We start from the raw sequence: 21,890 nt of genomic DNA, 5'->3' as shown, positions 1-21,890 counted from the left end.
TGTCCCTGCTGACAGACTTTGGGGCACTTTCTGGCCTCAGGGTTAACTGGAGTAAGACATGTGTGTTCCCTCTGAGGGCCGACATGCAGCAACCACCGCTGCCCACTGGACTAGTATGGGAGAGGTCATGTTTCACATACCTGGGGGTCCGGATCTATCATGACACGGAATCCATGTTGGAAGGGAATGTAGGCCGCTGTATCAGGGCTCTGAGGGGCTGTATGGCGTTCTGGGCTACGCTGCCCCTATCGGTACTGGGGAGAGTGGCATTTCTGAAGATGGTGGCTCTGCCCCGCCTCCTGTATTATTTTCGCACCCTCCCACTCTGGATACCCCCAAGGTTCTTCCGTGACCTGAGGACGCTCACGATAGATTTTATATGGGGGCATGGGAGGAGACGGGTAGCTCTTGATACACTATTGAGGCCAAAGTTGGACGGAGGACTGGCTGTCCCCAATTTTGAACTCTACTATTTAGCAGCGCAGCTACAGATCCTCACGCAGAACGTTGCAAGGGAGTTCAGGGGCCCAGAGGAGGTCCGCGGGAAGGGAATCCAGAGGCATGTACTTTCTTATATTGTTATGCAACAGAAGCTGGAGGTAAAGGAGTTGACATCGGAAGAAAAAACCCTGAGGTTGTGCTGGAACAGCAGTCAGCGCAGGGCAGGTGTAATCCATCCGTATGCGCCTGAAATCCGCTTGGGCATGCTGACGGCGCTACCACATGGGGGGGGACTGGTCAAGATTAATGGACTGGGAGGAAGTGGGGCTTCAAGTGGTAGGAGACCTCTATGCTGAAGGGGAGTTTTGTCCTTCCCGGCACTACAGGACCAATTCGGACTTCCGGATGGCAGTTTCCTGTTGCACATGGCTGGGGTATCCGCCATGAAGAAGCACTGGAAATTAGGGCAGTTAGAACCCAAGACCACGATGGCCTGTCAATATGTAGTGATGGCGGCGGGAACCTTCAAGGCGGTTACCTGTCTCCAATCTCGCTTGCTGCAGGAAGTTCTGGCACCATTGGAGGCACTTAAGCAGAAATGGGAAGAGAGTGTAGGGAAGCCCATACCGGATGTGACTTGGGCCCAAATACTGAACAGGACGTGGAAAGGGAGCAGGAATGCGCATTTCCAACAGGTGCACTTTTTTGTGTTACACAGTGCATACCTCACTCCAGGGAAAATGAAGAAATATTTCCATGCATAGGATGCAGCTTGCCCCCGATGTTTGATGCCTGAGGCGGAGCTGGAGCACATGTTCTGGGACTGTCCCAAGTTGGGACGCTACTGGGCGGAGATAGGGGGAACTGCTGAATGACGCTACGGACAGACAGGTGGAATACGACATGCCGACATGTCTGCTGCTGTGGTTCCCCCATTCGAGGAAGACTAAGATATCCAGTAAATTTATTGACCTGTGACTTATGTTAGCGCAACGGAAGATAACCTGGCACTGGAAGTCGAAGGAGGGCCCGTCGAATAGGAGATGGGCGAGTGAGATGTGCAAATGGGCCAGTAGTGAAGGAGTGCTTAGACGTAGGCAGGCGACCCGCACAGCCAATGAAAAGTGCTTGGAAATGGTGAGAGCATGGGAAGACATGGCACAGACTTTTAAAAACAGCCTAGAGACTGAAGACGAGTGAGTTTGTAGGGTTCTGAATGGTAATTCCGGGAAATACACTGTATAGGGAATAAGGACGAGTTGACCTCATCACTGGCTCAGATATGTAGATTAGCGTGGCCCACACTAGTTGCAGTTAAGTGGGAGGGTGGGACAGGGGGGGGGACGGGACGGAACGCAGCTGTAAGAGATCTTGGTAGGGGGGGGGCTAAGTGAGCAGTCACCAGGCACAGGAGGGAGGTATCGCCATGCCGAACTGAGTCCACTTGGGGGGGTTGGGTACCCCAATATATCTGTGAGTTAGTCGGGAGGTTGCAGACGGAGGGAGAGACGTAGAGTCTGTGTGTGCTGGGACCTACAAGGAGAACTGCAGCGCGGATTGTCCACAGTTTGGGAGTTGGGGGGGGGGGGAGATAATATTCAAAAGCAGATATCAGATCCTTGACCGACTGCTGATCCTAATATCCCTTGTGCCATTGCCAGGGATGAGTGTTACCGGTTCCTGTGCCGCCCAGCCTCCGGGATGTGGGCTCTCCGGCTGTGTAACGATTACTGGTGGGGACTGTATGGCTGGGAGGACGGGCAATCGCATCGGTCTGTACAGTTGTGTGTTTTCTATTTTATGTCTGCAATAAAAACTATTTTAAAAAAATCAACAACAAAAAAATCAGTGTAGCCTGGTTCAATAGTGAGTTACCCTCCATTTCACTGTCGCTACTGCAAAACGATCCATTGTCATAGGCCAGGATGGCTGGTTAAAGATTGCTTTCCATCATCCTATCTGGCCTTAGGAACCGGATAGGAACCTCGAGTTTGATATGTATCTGCTCAGGACATTGAGGGGCACCTTCTAGAAAGGGCTGTTTATATATTACATGTTTTGAAATACCCTTCCTGAAAACATGGTAGTTTCTTGCCTGTGCTTTACTGTAGGCTGATGCGAGTAGGTGTATTGGCCGTCTGGTTTTGGACCAGCTCGGTCAGACCAGGAAGGGGAGAGGGAGAGGGAGAGGGAGATATCAGTATTCAGAGCATGGGGCGTGGGGACTCTTTAATCCGAGCAGGGCTGTGCCTGGCAAGCGAATGATGGCTCCACCTCCCACTAGATGTCTGATAGCAGACCCCCTCATTCTGAAAGTACAGGATGTCACCTCCTAAACCAAGTGCTCCCCGATCCCACTGATCTGGTTCTGACTGGACCGAGTGATTTGTGACTTTAGAGAACAAAGACGTTTTAGGTATTAAATGCTGCACTGGAACCCTGTCCAAGTGGGTTCCTTCTGGATGTCAAGACAAAACTCTGTCCGAGTGAACAGAGGAAAGGACTTTGCAACTTCCATCAAGCTTGCCGATGCAACTACCTGAGGGCTTAAATCGAGAGCGTCTACTGCAGAAGTCTCAAGGATATTAGACTTCACCCCTTCAGTGGTCGGAATTCCTATGCGAGGAGTTCTGCTTGCAGGTGAGGCCTCCGTCAAGTAATCCAGAGCTTCTAGTTCTACTGTGAGGACTGCAGACTGGGCACTTCTGAACTTGTGTTAAACCTGTGCGAGCCGCTGCAGCGAAGAGAGAACTGCCGCCGCTGACAGCCCACCTGAATCATAATGGAGACTTTCTAAACTTTTGCTAGACCTGTGTGGGCTGCTTCAGCTACGAGAGAGCTGCCGCTGCTGAGCACCCTCCTGACTCTGAACCTTTGAACCTTTTTGCTAAATTTGTATGGGCCACTGCAGCTAAGAAGAGAGCTGCAGCCGCTGAGAGCCCGCCTAAATCTGTATCTTCAAACATTTAGCTGGATCGTGTGGGCCGCTGCAGCTAAGAGAGAGCTGCCGCTGCTGAGAGCCTGTCTGCCGAGACAAGTGACGAGCCAAGAGGCATTGGGCAATGGAAGGGCAGAAGAATACAGTTGGTCCAGGCCGAGGAGCCTGCGCACTCTATCCCAGGCCCAGCAGGTAAACGAGACCGTCTGTATGTCCTGCAGGTCCCGGTGGAAACCCTTAGGAAGAACGGTGGAAAGCGATCCAGGCAGGACCAAATCCGCTTCTGGTTTTAAATAGAGAATGTGGGCGTCCGGGTGAAACCAAGAATATGCAAATGAGCATTGTGCAACTAAAAAATATAAATAAAAATCTGGAACGCCAAAGCCGCCCTTCTCATATGGGAGGGTCAAAACCGGCCAGGACACCCGTGGATTTTTTGTCACCCCAAACTAATATGAACTCATTTTTGGTACTAGAATGTTGGTTGAACAAAAACCATTTAATATCAAAGATCGTTTGGCTGTTTTACAGGACTTAAATGAAACAAGAAGAAGTGTAAGCAACACCAGTGAAAAGCCAACGACCACTGAAGAAAAACCACCTGTCCCAGCAAGACCCGTCTGGATTCCAAAGGTTGGGGATCTAGTCAGGGAGAAAATAGCAGACAAGAAGGAATTTGGGCCTTCTTACAGAAAACCAGTACCTGTACTAGCAATCCACGGATCAAGAACAGTGCTACTGCTGCCCCTTGCTGGAAGAAAGGAGAACCGGTCTGTATCGATTGACCTGGAAAAACCACACCATGTGGTCGATAATAAGTAGTAGGCTCAGTGGGCTCCCAAGATGTAGCAGACGACCAAATCTTGCTACTATCCAAGGAGGTTCAAACTGAAAGACTCATCACCTTTGAAGATTCTAAAGTGAGAAAAGTAGGACTATGCAACAAAGCCATGGAACTTCTGCCTCTTGAAACCCAAATAACAGTTCTTCAAGAAACTCCTGTCTACAATGATGTAGCATCTGACTATACAAACATGTCAAGGGAACAGGCAACTCCAGCAATTTCAAAGAATCCGGATGCAATACCAACTATTGACAGAACTGCCTCTGGCTATTTTATCAACTTTGATAACTTTTCTGAGGATCCCAGTGAACCTGAAACTACGCCAGAAAATAAAACCTTCAAGGAAAAATTAACAGAACTTGCTCAAGAGCTTGCTAAAACATATCCGGTTTCACCATGGGTTGAATTTTGGATCAGGTTAGGTGTATTTTTTCTCCTGCTGTGGCTCATTCTTGTTTTAAGTTTGGGAAAGCTGATAGATGGAAAACACATTAAAATGGACACAGCAAGTAAGAACATCAACTTGCTCCTGAAGCCACACAAATGATCTCATCGTGAACAACGAGACCTGTCATCAGTAAATATCACAGCCGTTACTCTACCAGGTGGAATAGCTTGGGATACAACTGATTATGACATTTATGGCCCGGTCGAGCTGCTGAAAATTCCACACCAATTTAAGGTTTCCTTGAGTGACTTTGCATCACCCAGCACATTTTCTGATGATTGGGACTTTGAGACTGTTAATAACATGATGGCAGACTTAGAAATGTCAGAAAAATTTACAAAACATGAATACTTAGAAGGTTCATCAAATTATGAAAAAATGTATTGTTTTAATCAATTTGGCCATCATTACTTGCATAAATCTGCAAACCCTAGAAATGTTTTAACCTACAATCAATGGGAACATTGTCCAACACCTCCAAAAGGTAGTTCTAAAACATTTGTTAAAAATTTTCCATATTTTACAGGTTTTAATGTTACAAACCCAGAAAGTTTTTACTTTAAAAATGTTAATAAGACAGGAATGAAAAGTATGTTGACAAATACTAAACAAATTTATTCTGCGGCCTTTTATGCTCAATTTTCCACCTTAGGCTTTGACTTTTGGAAAGACAACATTGAGACAAAAACTGGGGCACAAAGGACTGGCAGGTACAAGGTTTAGAAGCATTGTTCGGAGCCTGCATCATCCAAGAACAAATGATGTTTTTAAATGACACTGTTCAACGAACATCTTGTCTTGGCATTGCTAAGATAAAAGATGTTTAAAAAAACGTCCATACCTAAGCCCACACCCGATAGTAATTTAACTTCAAGTGAGGAGGTAGACGTAAACTATATTTTACAACAGAACAGAACAAATCCTGAATGGAAAAAATGGTTAATCTGGCCCACAGACACAAATAACTCAAGATAGATTCCTGAACAAGACACAAGAGTTCACAGTAACTCGGCCAGATCCAAGATATATCCAAAGACAACATCCAGGGATAATAACAACTTATAGTGTAGGAAAACACTGCCTTGATTGGCTGCAGAGATTTACACTTCCAGAAATAAAACAACGCTTATCTTTGCTTAAAGATGGCGTTGATTTACGAGAATTCTTACTGGTACCTCGTAATCCACGTCATAAACGTTTCATATTCGCTGGTATATATGCTGCATACAATGAAGCATGGAAAGTCGCGCAAATTGAAACAGCTGAAAGAATCTGAGAAATCGATTGTATTCATTTAGAGAAATGACTCTCTGTAGCTGACAATGGGTTAACGACTCTTTCGCCCATAATATATTCTTTGGACAGCATTGTATCCTCTGCCATAGACATAATGGAACAGACTTGCTAATGTTACAACATGGCCAGTCTCAATTACGTTCTATAATGCTGTTAGGCTGGACGTTACAAAACCTTCGTTCTGGCTATGTGCCTTGGCGTTTAATCAACACTATGTCATTGTTTACTGTGTTTAACCTTACAAATAAACAAATCTTGTTGGCACAGAGGGGAACAGACTATACGGTGCTGAGCATAGAAAAACTGGAGAGATTACCATTAGCCGTTTCTGAGAAACCATTGGTTGAATGGATAATACATGGTACCATCATAATACCAGTGACAACTTTCCAGTTTCAATATTGCTTAAAACACATACCAGCAGGCCTGTATGAAAGGTTACGTAAAGAATACATTAAGTCCACCTGGGATTTACCATACACACACACACATGTTGGAGTGGGGGAAAGGAGGTATTTCTTAGTGGTAAAAATTGTGACTCATTAAGCGGTACATGGTTATGCAGTGCTTTAAGTGGGGAAAATAAGTGCAGGTACTCATTAAAATTAGCTAGAGGCGTGGCAAGTGGGCGGGGCTAGGGGCGGGGCTAAGGGCAAGACATGATGTACATAATGACTTCTATACCAGTTGCAGCGCATATTAAAACACGGGGAATGTGTTTAAGTAAACAAAACCGGTTAACTCATTACACAAAATGAAAGCCAAACAGGATGATATGTTAACATTTCCTTGTATATAAATATATACGTTAACAAGAAATACAGCAGAGTTTCAATTTTACACACATTTGTGTAAAAATGCCATTTCTAAGCCCCGATTTCAGAACTGAACAAATATCTGGTATTTTTAATCTGAAAAAGTGTCGACCCTAACTTTACCCTGTCACCTCACTTTTGTGCATTCCCCCTCCCCCTTCCTTCTATGCTCACCTCATTTTCCCCAAACCTGACCCACTGCTCATCTTGTTTTCCCCCCAACCAGACCCCCTGCCAGTTGTCACAGGAGCTCGTTCCTGGGGTGCTGCAGCGTTCCCTCCCATTCATTGCTCCTTGGGCAGGGCTACCTTCACACCCATGGATCCCTCCCTGTGATGTAAATGCAGCCATTAGTGCGGGAGGAGCACACAAAGGGAAGCAGCTCCTGTGTTGAAGAAAACAAAAATTAAAATAAAACCGGCTTTGGGGAAGGTGTAGGATTGTGCTGCACTGCCGCTCGCTTTAGTAAGGCCAGTGCAATACCCTAAATAGGACTGGATTACTGACCACAGCCCTAGCCCAGGCCATTTCATGCAGGAGTGGGCTGGGGGTGGGTGGAGGAGGGGAAGGGGTTAAAGCACTGGCACCTGAATGGTCGTTGAACGCCTAATTAACAGTACAGGGTCTGCCTAGGCCCTGCACTGTTAATCACAGTGTGATCCAAGTACGCTCAAACCCCTGCAGCGTGGGTAAATTCAAAGGGGCGCCTCTGGACTTTAGTAGCGTTCCCTCAAAAGTCTACTTCAGAGGAGGCTCAGTGCAATTGTAAGATCCGGAAGCAGAGCGGCATCTGTCCTGCGTTGGAGGAGATACCGAACTCGAGCGTGCCGTGCCATCAATCAGGGTACCGGTACTCTTCCCTGACTACAGCAATGTGCCGGTACTGACGGGTAGAAAATTTAGAAGTGCCGGTACTCAGGACCGGTGAGTGCCGGCCCATTTAAAGCGCTGTGGTTATTTCAAAGTATTAATTTACACAGAGCCTGCGAAGGTTCTTCCAATAACCTTTCTTGCCACCTGCAAGGCTCGCCCACAGCGGTGATAGATCCAATTTTCAGGCAGCTTTCCAATGGTAGCTACATTATGTTAAATGATCACAGCTGTTGTGGAATGATGCCCGGAATAAGCTATCTCGTAACGGTGTCAGCCAGGGTCACTTGTTGTATGCAAGTATTGTTTCCTAAAACTAAGACAGACGGGGAGTCGCCGCTAAGGCCTTCACTGAACATCTCTTCTATTCGAATTGATACTTTAAGCAGAATGAAAACCATTCTTTTACAAAAAACTGTGCCACTGACCTCGACCAGAGAGACGTATGATCTGCAAGTTGCAAGGACTTCTGCAGAGATACATGCATTATTATAAACAAACTGCCAAATACATTTCGCAGAAATGTTAGGTCGTATCTTTAACATGTTTGATACCAGGGGTATTGCACATGTACTTAAGATGATTTTTTTGGGACTGTTAGCACCCTTTGAAGTAGTCCTGGGCATTTCTCCTAATTTCGTACAATCTGTGTTCAGCGACCTGCTTCTCATTTTGGGACTTGTAGCAGGGATCTTATTTTTATTCCTTCAGCTTCGGTATGGCAAATCCGGCCACCAGCAATACACAAGTCAGCATGGAGGATGCGCTCCAGGCCATGAGGTATCGTGAACACATAACACAGATCCCTGGCTTGGCTCGTTTGAGAGATCTGAAAACTACATGGTTCCTGTCATTTAGACCAATCTGGCAAGATTGCATCTTACCTGTTCTACGATGCCTGCTTTGTGGAGAGGAATGCGTGTTAGATATCTGTCTGACACATCCATCAGCACTGCCAACGGATGCTGACACATTACTGGGTCCGGTAACGGCTCATGTGTTGTGTTGCCCCCTGATGACAGCATTCATTGAGATCTCACCCTCAAATCCGACTGGAGGTGAGATAAGCGGACCAACAGGCACACAGGTACCATCTACTATGAACATTGCTAACGCGGCTGACGCTGACGGTGAGGCTTCTCATCTGTGTACAATTGATCTTCTTAATGAAGTGGTTGAACTTTCACCAACTGTGGTAGACTATTTCTTTCTATATTACTCATACTGATCATTATTCTTCGTTTGACCATCTACATATCTGTGTAATGTGTTTCAAATTGGTTGGGAGCTAAGAACCTTACTCATACTGATTAGAGACGAAATGTAAATTTGTTATTGTGTGGTGCGCCCTATATTTGATTATACCTCCAACTGTAGCTTAATACTACACTTGGGTAGTAGGACTGCTTATCTGCAGTCCGTCCTACCACCTATAACCAAGAAAAGGGAAACCTTTGTTTTTTGTTGTCTATATACCTGTTCCCTTTTCAGCATAAAGGGTGTCTCCCTATTTATTTTATACACGTAGACTATTTCTTTGCCAGCCTTGATGACAATGTTTTCTCCTGACAGCGAGAATAACTTGAGATTATCACACGCGTTCTTTTCGAACTCTGAAATTCGACCTTCACTTTTTTTTTCATAATAGAAGCTTCCAAGTTTGGAACTCTATTTCGCTACAATTTAATTTGATGTTTTTCCCAAAACAGACTGAACTTTGGCACAAAGTAATCTGCTTAAAGTAGAACTATTCTTAGAGAACAAGAATTCTTTGACTACTTCCAAGACTACTTCCAAGAAACAGTATTGACCTAATGCACAAATCAAACTAGCTTGTATATTCTGTAATGGAATGGTCTCGACCTTTTTTTCTGTATCCAGAGCCATTTCATAAATGTAAATTTTGTGATTCATTTGGTTAGCATTTCTAATATCATATCATATGCTTACAATAAAATCATTGCTTTTAGATGCATACAGAACAAATGCTCATTTTGTGTACGACCATTTTCTTAAAAATGCATTTCATGTATTTTTTGGGTGGGATTGTAAAAACACATACTCTGGCTTCTATGTTTTAGTATTTACTCTTAGATTAACATAATAGCGTGGAGTGGTTGTTGTAAACCATTTTAGGACACTATTGTAAATTTCCCGATTCATGCCCTTATATAGGTATAAATCACTATGTCTTTATATAGTCATAAGAATCATAACCATACTTAGACATAGCTCATGCAGTCCAAATACGGCAAGGCTACTTCCACTAGTTCCGAAAATCTACAACGATTTCTTGGAAATCTCGGCTTCAGCAGCTAGGGACTTTCCCTTGCTCGAGAACTGACTTGTCCAAGAACTCATGGAGTTTCCAAAGAACAGACTCTTTGATGATGTTATTATGTCCACTTTTACGTCAAACTCGGCAACTTCAAGGTATAAATATGCCCACACTTGCCTTAGCAAACACACGGTGGTTTTGCAGCAGTTCGACTATCTACTTGCCCGACGCATCCTGCTACAGCAAGTCCCGAAGGAAGCCGACCCTCCAGCAGACGCACTGAGAGAGACGCTGTCTTTTCTCCTGCCGAGAAATCCAGCTCCAGTGTTTCCAAGCTACCCTTGCGGGTTGTTGGGAAATCGAGTCCTGAGACGGACCTTCTCCATTCCAAAATGCTGATTAGACCCTAAGAGAAAACCAGGACAGATTCTTGGCAAAAGAATACTACATTTATGCTACACCTCACTTACTTCTTCCCTCGTACTAAGCTTAGGTTAGGTACACCGGGGTAGGCGTTTTTTAGAAGCACCAGTTGAGTGCTTTTAGCCTCTATTATTTATGTATGTATTTATCTATGGTTTAGGAACCAGACAATGCTCTTACAGTATTATTTTATTCTACTTTTTTTACTGTATGTGTTCTATTTTACAACCAGTTTTACGATTGTAGCAGTTCATTTCTTATGCTTGAGAAAGAAGACTGTTCAATAAATACCTTTTATTGAAAACGCCTGTCTCTCTATTTCTCTGCACCTCTGGTGAAACGAAGCATGCACGATTGACTGAGTGAAATATCTATCTATTGTTTCCACGACTCTGAAGATCAGTTTTATCTTGGGCAAACAAAGTTGTCATGTTTATGCGGTTGTCAGAACCTAATCCCTTCTTGTTTACCCGAGAATGTTTCCAGTGACCTCTGAGCTAGCTGGCACTCACAATTAAGTCTAGTATATTCGATAGCGACCTAGTCGATCCAATTTCTACGTCTAATCTATAGGATATAATATTCCAATGCACAGAGCCTAGTGGGAAGTTAGGAACTATACTACAAGTGGGTGTGTAAGTACTGGTATGGGTGTGTCAATGGTTTTGAGAATGCTAGTATGGAAGTTGGAGTGGGTGTATGAAACGTTGTATTGGGCTGTGTGTCAGAGATTCTATGGATGATGTCATCAGACATGTCGTGAATGATGTCACTGACCATGTACTGAGTGATGTAATATGTAAATCATAAGCAATGCTATATGTTATAGCTCAGCTAACTAGAACTGCTGATTTTTTCTGGTTTTGTACAAGTGAAATGTGAGCCTAACTATGAGGTCCCTGTAACCTTTGTTGTTTCCAGTGAATTTCCAAGTTTTTTTTAAATATTTCATAACTATAACGTCCCTGTAAACTTTTTTTCAGTGAATTTGAATACATATACATACACACACACACACACACACACTTACATAGTTTTTTGCAGCAAACGAGGGCAAAACCTAAACCGGCATTGGCAAAGTCAATTGGTCTACACTGCAGTGGACACCTAGCAATCTGGTTCTGAAGCAACCACAGCACAGAGACTGCACTCCTCGCCGCCACTGACCACATCCGCTCCCTCCTCGACTGGGGCGAAACCGCAGCACTCATCCTACTGGACCTATCGGATGACTTCGACATAGTCTCCCACTATACCCTAATCACGAGACTCCACAACACCGGCATCTTTGACAAGGCACTGGACTGAAGCCATACCTTCCTGGCTGGCCGAACACAGCGAGTCAGACTACCCTCATTCCTCTCTGAACCTACATAGATCAGCTGCCGAGTGTCCTAGGGCTACTCCCTGAGCCCCACCCGCTTAGCATCTACATGGCTCCCCTCGCAGCCATTGTCAGAAGCCACAGATTCAACATAGTCTCCTACCCCCATGACACCCAGCTGATCATCACCCTCACCACTAACCCACAGCCACCAGAACAAACCTTCACAATGGAATGAAGGCAGTTGCCACCTGGATGCAAGACCGCTTCCACAAGATCAATCGGACAAGACTGAAGTACTCATCCTGGGACACACACCCTCAGCCTAGGGCAACTCCTGGTGACCCGCTGCGCTAGGAACCTAGCCCACCCCTATGGACGACGCACGCATCCTTGGCATCATATGGGATTCCTCCCTCTCAATGAACCACCAAATCAACGCAGTATCCTCATCCTGTTTCCCACATGCTTAGACTGCTTCAAAGGACATTTAGATAGCTCCCCACAGAATTCAGAAAGAAGGTCATCACCAGTAGACTTAACTACGGCAACACACTATGCCGGTGTCACCCAGAAACACCTCAGGAAACTAAAGAATGTCCAAAACGCTGAGGCCAGACTGGCCATCGACATCCCCTGCCACAGCCACATGAGAACAACTTCAACACCTCCACTGGCTCCCCATCAACAAGAGAAGCACCTTCAAGCTCCTCACACATGTCTACAAGGCGCTCTACGATGCAGGACCAGAATATCTGAACCACCGCCTTGCTTTGCACACACCGGCCAGACAAGTCCGCTCAACTTGCCCTGGCCTCCGTCCCACGGATCCAAAAGACCATAATCTGAGGAAGATCCTCCTCCTACCTCACCACTAAGACCAGGAACATCCTGCCCCTCCACCTCATGCAATCTGCAATGTTGACCCAGTTCAGGAGAGACCTCAAGACCTGGCTCTTTGACTGTACCTCAACAACCAGACAGTCCCGCCCCCCCCCCGCACACTCTATATCCCCCCCCTACACGATATACCCCCCCCCCCGGCCCTCCTCCTCCTCATCACCTTGAGATCCTCACAGGTGAGTAGCCAGGCTTTACAAACCACTGATTGATTGAGACCTACTGGCCTTGCCAATGATAGTCAACTATAAGAATTTCTCATATACAACACAAGAATAGCAGTCACCACTTTGTAGTTATTTTTCAGATGCACATGCAATTGAAAAGGATTTTTGTTTTTGCCTAAATGTGTGCACTTTTGTTGGTTTGGTGAAAAGCAGTTCAGTACATTTTATCCCCTTCCGTGCGGCCGCGATTTTCCCCGTGTGCGGCCGCCGGCAGATCACGGGCGGGCCATGACGAACCCCAGCCGTCATCAGCACACGAGCACTGTAGTGCATGACGGCTGGGGTTCGTCACCAGCATGGAAGGGGTTAATTTTAAACTTTTTTTTTTTTTAAGGTGGTGCCAGATAGGCTTGAAAGGGTTAACACTTTGTATATCTCTGTCCTGTAAAGTTGCGATTCAGTGGTTCACCTATCCCGTCAATCAGATTTGAATTTTTCGAGAAATGCCACTGTCTGGCGCCGATCTCTGTAGAACCCAGAGTGGGTTGGACACAGGCACTGGCTGCCCACAGCGGGATGAGACTCAGGCAGGTTACACCCTTTTAATTATTTTTTTTCAACAGAGAAATAGAATCATTTTGCTTTTAACACTTCTAGTTACATCACTTCGAAATTGCAGTGTTTTCTATTGAAATTATATAAATGCAATAGAGCTATAAATATCAGTACTTGCAGCTGATATTCTGAACAGTCAAAAAACTGTTATAAAACACACTTTACATTAAACACGTTTCCAATGGTGACACTAAACAAATGTACCCATAGCTCTATACCCTAATCCATTATCCAATGCCTTTAACCCCAACCCTCAACCTCTATCCCCCATGACTTAAACCTATACCTCCACCTCCTAGCCATAACACCAATATCCTAAAGTCCTCATACCCTAGCCCCTAAACTCTACACCCTAATGCTTTAACCCTCTTTGCGGACACAACAGCCATAACACTTTAACGCAACCTTTAACACTTAACCCAACACTTATAGTTTAACCCTATAACTGTAAACCTAAAAGCCCTGACAGCTCTTTCACGCTGTACTTACTTCAATATGCTCCATAAACACTTTCAGAAGTGTTTCTTTTTCAAAATATTTATTTCCAGAACTAACGGTTGTAACAAGGATTAATTTCGAGGTTTTGTGGCAACAACATCCAAGAGGGGGCCAAAAGGCACCAGAGACTGGAGGAAATTAAACTGGTTAGGAGGGGTGCAGGGAAGGGAAGGGAAATGAAAGTGAAAGTGAAGACAAAAAGGCACCAGAGACTGGAGGAAATGAAACTAGGGAGGTGGGATGACTGGGAAGGGAAATGAAAGTGAAAGTGAAGACAAGGATGGTGAGAAGAGACAAGTCATGAACGGTAGGGAAGCAGTAGTGATGATGGGGGAGACGGGCCGTGACGGCAGATCATGCTAAGGGCATATATGCAATATATAACTTTGCTTACTAACTTTCATGTTTTTTCCCCTTGGTTCTATGGGCTGAATAGCCCGATGCAGGGATACTGGTGGTGGTAGGCAGTCACTCTGGAAACTGAGTGCATCTCCTGTATTTTTGGAAGCAGTCGCCCTAAGCTTGACACCAGTCACTTGTTCGAACTGAACAACTCTACAGCTTAGACAAGGAAGAGCTCCTTAGCTTTTCCTTTAGTGCAAGACGGTACAATGAAATGCAGCAGTACAGAGAGGCAAAGGGCTGAAGTATGGGAGAGAAAGGCAGATCAGGGTGGGACAGGAAGGTGAAGGCGACCGACAGGAGGAGAAGAGAAGCAATGAGGCGGAGGGACGGGATGAAGCGAGAAACCAGATGAGGACACACATGGGTAAGCGGCCATGAGCTCCCATCTCAAGTTTAAAGCACAGAAAATTCAAACATTAGAAAGGAAAAATTGTTCTCCAATGTCACTAGGAGAAAGATAAAACTCATCCAATAAAAAAGGAGGGTACACCAAAATATTCCAGATGTGGGACCAACAAGAATGGGAAAGAGCCCCACTGAAGCTGAAATAGACAAAACCTCCACCAAATCACGATCAGGGAGCTGATAAAGCCCACTTTAAGTAGGACCTTACGGTACTGATAACTGTAGACCTGTCAACAGACAACCTGTAGCGATCCGTAACAAGTAGTAATGTAATAGGATGAAAGCACTGGATGCCCACTACGGCCAGTCTGGCCCTGACAGCATGTGCCCCCCTGCATGCACCCCCCTGGCCCAGGAGCGGCAGGGAGCCCTGTTAAGGCCCCTTAGTTTACTGACCGCCAGCCTTTTCTTGGCAGGCTCACTGCAATGAAAAGGAGGGCGGTGAGGAAACTCGCAATATGCTCTGCAGTGCTAGTGCAGCACCGCCAGCATATTACTTCGTCTGACCACTGCGCCACCACTGTGGGATAACGGATCCCCGGCGGTTGCATCGGTCCAGTGGTGATCCAACTGCCAAAGTGGGTGGATCTCCAGTCTGGCGGTCCACGGACCACCACCCCAACTACGGCGGTCCAATGGACCGCCACAGCCAGAATCAAGCTGAAAGCCTCTTTCATCCATGGGTGAGATTTCTAGTCAAGAGGGACTCTGTGCAAGAAGAGGTTATGGAGCACACGTGAGCACCTTTCTACCCTCCTTCATCCACATGGTTTGCGTTCCAAGATGCTACTACAGTGCCAGCATGCCAACACAAGGCAGCAGCAAGGAGACATCACAGCCCACCAAGATGTACGCTTGTCGCCACGCAACAGTAGGTTTTCTATGTTACCTAAGATTAGGGCCTGATCTAGCATGAAGTAGAAAAGGAGTGAAAGAGAGAAGAAGAAATAACATCCCTCCATCTCCAAGAGAGCTGGCTCAGCCCTAGCTAGAAGGGGGTTTTGAACCAAAGTTGTGGATGCTGAAGCTACCATGCCGGCTGATTTACTGTTAGCACCACACAGCTTTAGCAGCCATTCTGCACTGTGGTCTCAGATTTGCAGATCTTATTGGGAGCTATACACAAGCTGCTGTGTCGACTGGGAGCGTGCAGCTACTATTACAGGTTTATAGAGCCATGGACTGGCTAGGTTTTAGCCTTTAGTATCGTGGAAGAGGGTCAGCAGTCCAACCCCAAACAAAAACACTGGAATGTCCCTGAATGGTACCATTCCTCTTGCCTCCATTTGCTTACGCACTATACTGGGTGTTTGCTGGTGGATCAGCAAACAATGTGCACAGAAAATGGATACATGAGTTTAAAGTGCTAAAAAGAATCCACATCACTCCTGCACCAAAAACAATTAATAGGCTGCATTGGTCGCCATTATAAATATAATCGAAGGCGACATAGATTTCCGAATCGGTGGTTCTTTCTGTTGCCGTGTCACGGTCATGCCGTGTGTTATCATGGACCAGGCCCTAAAAGGTGTAGGTCAGGAGGCGCGAGGGGCGGGCCTTGCCCCCTCCCAACACTAAGCACGTCAAGGACCAGCTCCTTTCAACCTTGACCCATTTCCAAGAGAACGTCCAGCTCTGCGCACGTCACGCTGCGTGGGACGGGGGCGGTTTCCTCAACAGGGCTTACAACACTGATTGTATTCTTAGTACTAAACTGGCGAATCCAAAAGGGAACAAATAATGAAATGATATACACTCCAGTATAAAACAACCTCGTGCTTACAAAATTGCTATTTCGTCAATCTAAAAAACCTCACACAACACTGTAGCAAAAAGGCTAAAATTCTAATGTTTACCCATCTGTCACCCAGTGTAGTTCAAACAACAAAATGACCGTGCTGGCTCCTTGACACCAGGAGGGCTGTGGTCCGTAGATCACTGGTTATAATCCTTATATGGAGTGACAATCGCGAGGGACTGAAATGAGTAGGTGTAAACACCCTTTTTCATTACACAGAATTGAGGGTACATTAATAGTTATACCACTACCATATTTTCCTGATACACAATTTTAAAGTCAATACTCAAACGTGTTGCGTGGACGACTAGAAACCACAGGATTTACAACATTACAGAAGTATCTGTAATGTTGTAAAACCTGTGGTTTTAGCCTTCAAATTCACTCGAAACAAATACTAGGCCTTGACGATTACTCTTTAAAGCGCAAACACAACTAAGCTGTTTATAATATAACATAACGTGTATTTGTAAAGCACGCGTTCACCCAGAAGGGTATCTTTGCGCTCAATAACAGAGGTTTATTGTTAGCCAACTCAATGGTACTCATTTGTTCGACCTCAGAAGGATGAACGGCCGGGATGTGAACTTGTGACCATGAAGTCGAACACAGGCCCCTACTGTGGTTTCCGACAAGCTTTCCATGTCGAGCTTTCTGTCAAGAAACACTTGTAGGAAAGTGTCTTTGAAGGGCCCCCATGCCTCGCGGCCTCCTGTTGGGGGTCACCTATGGTGCCCCTTGTAAATCCCTGCACCATGAGGTGCCTGCTACGATGGGCAGGAATTTACAGGAACTACCATTTCTCCATTTGGGAACTTGTGCTGCACCTGTTTCTGACGGCTGCACAAGCTCCTGCTGGAAAATGGGAGTTTGCAACCGCACCATGTGCAGTTGCATTGTAATAGGGTGTTCTGAACCATCGACCTACGGGGAGTCAGTTCCCACCCCGAAACGGTGTCTCAGCCCGACATTATAAATAATCAGGGCCCTAAATACTTGCAGCACCTAACGGAGCGGGCATTTAGGTTTCCAGTTTCATGCGTGAGTAGGACCAGTCAGTTTTTTTCTTTGCATTCTGTTATGTCTGTCTATAACTAGAAGTGCTAGAATTCAAAGAGAAAACTAAAGTAGCTGCACGCAGATGACATTAAGAAACGTGGGTGTCTAGAACAGGAGTGTTGTTTTTTGTGGCACTGACAGCTTAACAGAAGCGAGTGGAAATCTTGCAATAGCGGGACCCTGCATTATTTGACGTCAACCTGCCAGCTGAAAACGCAGTGCACGTGACGCGACTGTACTCCCGTGGTCTGCAGAAGAGCATAACTTCCTGCATACCATGTGCAGGTGCCACCTGTCGGCCAAAGTCCCTGAAATGGGCCGACCTACGTTTGGGTGGTCTTTTGCGTTTCGAATGTAAAAGTTCAAACTCCTAATGGATGCGGCATGTCCTCTACGGGACCAAAGCTCTCAATGTCAAAATTGGGTCAGAGATTATGAAAGGGCGCGTTGCCGACTTTAGAAAAACTGTCCAGAGGATTGACGTGATCTGATGGAGCATTATGTCCGTTTTCCCTGCTCTAATAGGGTCAGTGCATTTATCTAGATGACTTACGATGCATTGGACTCTTTGCAGCAACTCCTGTGAATGTTACTAATGAGCGGCCATGACAGCAGAAAGCTGTCACTTGAGACTGGCCACACAATGTGGCGGCAAGCGAGCAACAATAACTCACCTTTAACAGAGCCCACTTCACAGGGTTTTACTTCAGGTAGCCATTGCTTTAATAGTAGAGGGCATCTCCCTTTATCGATACTGTGGGTCATATTGTTCCTGTGTGAGAACGCTGGAACCACTGCACATTCGTCTATTTTTAGAATGTTGTTTTTAGTTCCTCTTCGTTGGGACTAGTTTTAGTATTGGTTAGTTTGCTTTGTTTCTTGTTCACGCTGTTTCCGTTCAGTTGTGTTGTCCTACCCTTATTTGCATCGGGCTTCCCTCACCAACTTGGGGTATAAAATCGAATTCCGGAGGCTCTTATAATGGTAGCAACATGATTAACTCTCAAGCCTTTGGAATGTAATTGTATTTACGCAGCGCATCATTTCCGGATCGTGGCGCTGAAGCAGATTAATGCCGGAATTACTAGGTCCTGCCCAAAGTGCATCCATGTGGCACCGCAATCCAGGACTGGCATCCCAGCAACAAACGAGCATTCTGGGACAAGTAGTTTCAGGTTTAACATTATAATCGGGACCTACAAGTCAGGCCTTTCTAGAATATAAATTACAGTTTGAAACCAATACAGCTGAGCTAAGGCAGGCTGAAGCGCTCATATACCACGGGGGTCATCTGCAGGGTCGGATTGGGATCACAATTCGACCCGGGCACTGACGAAAAAAGTGGCCCACATTCAAGAGGCGTGGCTCATATTTAAGGGGCGTGGCCCACATTCAAGGGGCGTGCCCTTTCATGAAACACCATTTGCACAGACAAGGAATGAAAGTGGGAGGATACTGTTCATGCACACGACACAGGGCCAAGGTGACAATGGCCTACATGCTGAGCAACTAAAAAAAATAGCAAGGCCCCTTTTTGTCACAAAATTATTCCAGCCCTCCAGCACAGGAGCACCTGAAAAGCAGCAAAGCCCCTGCTATTACTAACCTACGTAGCCCTCCCCAGACCTTCAGCTCAGGAGCACAATAACAGAGGTAAGGCCCCTGCAATTAGTAAATTAATCAACCCTCCAGGCCTTGGGAAAATGTCCTGGCAGGGGAGCACAAAACACAGCTTTCTGGGTCATCCCAGGCAGCCAGGTAGCCAGGGGGAGGCTGAGGTGAAGGTGGTGCATGGGAAGTGCCTTCCCAGTGTGTTCTGGCAGTTTGAGTGTTTACCATTTACTGTAGTATTACCCTTGTACCTGTGTATGGTACCCTTTTGTAACTTGCACACGTCACTTTTCTCTTGTAACACACTGTTTGCTACCTCTTACATTTTGTTTGCTTTAGATACTTGGACAAGTGCCACCATTGCCTATGTAACCTTTGTTCTTGTGCTGGAGTGTCTGCCATTAATTGCAGTATTATACCTCTACTTGTATTTTGTACGCTTTTGTAACCTGCACACATCTCTTTTTCCTCCTGTAATGTATCGTTTGCTCCTCTTGTATTTTGGTTGCTCACTATTGTCACTTTTGATTCATGTAACTTAACGTTTGCTTTTGTAATTTGTCCACTTATAATTTTCTCATCATGTATTATTGCTGTTCCTAGTGTGAAGCGCTCTGACACCTTCGGGTAAAGTCCATGCTATATAAAATCGCATAAATAAATAAATAAAACAAAAAAATTCCAAACATCACCAGGCCCCCACAGCAAGACCCATTCTTCCTCGCCCACTATGCCCTGAATGTGAAGGGCTGTGGGCGAGGTGGTAAGACTAACACCGTTTCTGGGCTGCATGGGCCCCAGGGGGGCCGAGGTGAAAATGGCTCAAAGGCCTGAGAAACACCTGGCCCCCAGGGAGGCCGATTATTGCAAACAATCACCCCTCCCCAGCCCAGCCTCAGCTTGATTGCTTGGCAGGGTAGGGGTGAAGGAGAGCCCACAGCTGACAATCGCTGTCTGGCCGCACAGCGAGGCTGCTTTCATTTTCTCAGTCTCTGTCTCCGTGTACTCTGTGGGCCGTTTTTTTTCTCCCCTTTCCTAGTCCACTCTCTGTGGACTGGGACAGGGGAGAAAAAAACGGCCCACAGAGGGCACCGAGGCACCGGCCCTTCGGCCCATTCCCGAATGCCCGCCTTGCCAATCCGCCCCTGGTCATCTGACAGTGATGTCACTAGGAGAACTACGATGCTTAAATCTGCCCAGCTTGCTTTTATTACTCAATTACCTCGATACTGACGTCAGCTTCATAACTACTAAGTGGATCCCTGCCACGTGCTATTGTTACTTAGTTGTAACAGCACAAGTGCACCACCACCACCAGGCTTTAACATAAATAACAAAAAGAACAGGAGATTGCCTAGCGAGACGTATATGCCCTTTTTGTAATGCTAAAAACTGAAACTACTAGTCCCAGACTGCAAAGCGTTCTCTCCTACCTAAAACGTCAGAATACTTTAAACGTGGAAAACAAAACTGCATGGAGCACTAGCTGACCGTATACACATCAGTTTCCCGGGCTCGTCACGACTGTCCCCGCCATGCACACAAACCAGAAGCTAGGGCAACATCTTTATTCCCACAATGCACAACAGGGTCAGAAAATCAAATAGGGTGTACGCCACCAAAACGCTCAAATGAATTTTTGCTGTCGCAAATGTTCAGTTGGAAGAGAGCAATACCTCCGCCTGCACAGCAGCCATGTGTGCGAAAGTAAAAGCCCCACTCCTGCGCCCAGGAGCAACACCGCGTAGAGCCCGCGTGGCCTGGAATTATCGCCCACCCCCTCCCCCCCAATACGCACACACACACACACGCATCAGTGAAGCCCACACTCACCGTGGTTGAAGCTCTCCATGCTCGCAGAATTTCCGGATCACTGAAGTCCACGCTACTGGGTCAGAGGAACCAGATGTAAACATAAGAGGAAGCCGCACACAACCAGCTACCAAAAGCCCAATTGACAGTGACAGCAGCCAGTCACGGTGGAGCAGCAGTAGCAGCCTCTCTGTCCCAGCCGACCAGTGCCCGGGTGCCGGGACGGGTGCGGCCGGCAGTGCCTCCCCGAGCTCCCCGGAGGCCTGGCTGCGATGGCCGCCTCGCCGCCCTGTGCTCACACTGGGCTCAGGCCTGCCTCTCCCCTGCCCGGCCGTCCGCGCCTGCCCGCGCCGAGGATCACTTTCCGCTGCTGCTGCCGCCGGTGCCTCTGTGTGCCGCTCTCTGTTGTTAGCCTGCCTCCATCCGGCGGGAGGGCGGAGCGCCCCCGCCGGGCGCCTGCGGCACGGAACAAGCGTAGCCTGCTGGGTTGGTCCAGTTCAAACACGGAAGCTTAGGGATCAAAATAGCCAAGGTGCTTCATTTGCAGTGCTCTTTTGACAGGCTTATATCGGAGCAGATCTGGCATACCCGGAGAAGGTTTGAAAGCGACATTAAAGTTGTTTAAAAAAAACGATGCATTGATGCAGTTCGTGCATTGGTCCACCATACACTTGGTTATCTCTTTTGCAATACTCTTTCAGCAGCATGCCATGCCATGGTTCATTGTCCGCGCCACACGTTAAGTTGAGGGTTTCTGAATTTTTCCACTGCTCAGCAATTAATAGGGAGGCCAAGACAATGTGTATATAAAAGATAATCCATATATTTCTTAGGTAGTAAACCTACTTTACTCCTCAAATAGAACATTACTCCCATCAATTTGTATCTGCTCACCTGTAACAATAGTGTCCTGCTGATCAGGAAGGCGATATATTGCGCATAG

General features: G+C 46.3%; 1 protein-coding gene across 1 annotated transcript in view; it reads right to left on the bottom strand.

Annotated features, from left to right (window-relative positions):
- LNPEP (leucyl and cystinyl aminopeptidase) overlaps positions 1 to 21,460 on the bottom strand; it is a 324,877-nt gene extending 303,417 nt beyond the window's left edge. The window contains exon 1 of the mRNA XM_086960959.1: positions 20,969 to 21,460. Within this exon, the coding sequence (XP_086817085.1) occupies positions 20,969 to 20,987 (19 nt within the window). The 5' untranslated portion in view covers positions 20,988 to 21,460. The remainder of the gene's footprint in view (positions 1 to 20,968) is intronic.
- Between the last annotated feature and the right edge of the window lie 430 nt (positions 21,461 to 21,890).

Source organism: Lissotriton vulgaris, chromosome 3_1, assembly GCF_964263255.1.
Source record: "Lissotriton vulgaris chromosome 3_1, aLisVul1.2, whole genome shotgun sequence".
In the NCBI taxonomy this organism is placed as follows: domain Eukaryota; kingdom Metazoa; phylum Chordata; class Amphibia; order Caudata; family Salamandridae; genus Lissotriton; species Lissotriton vulgaris.
The sequence above is the reverse complement of the archived record's forward strand: the minus strand, read 5'-3'. Positions and strand labels throughout refer to the sequence as shown.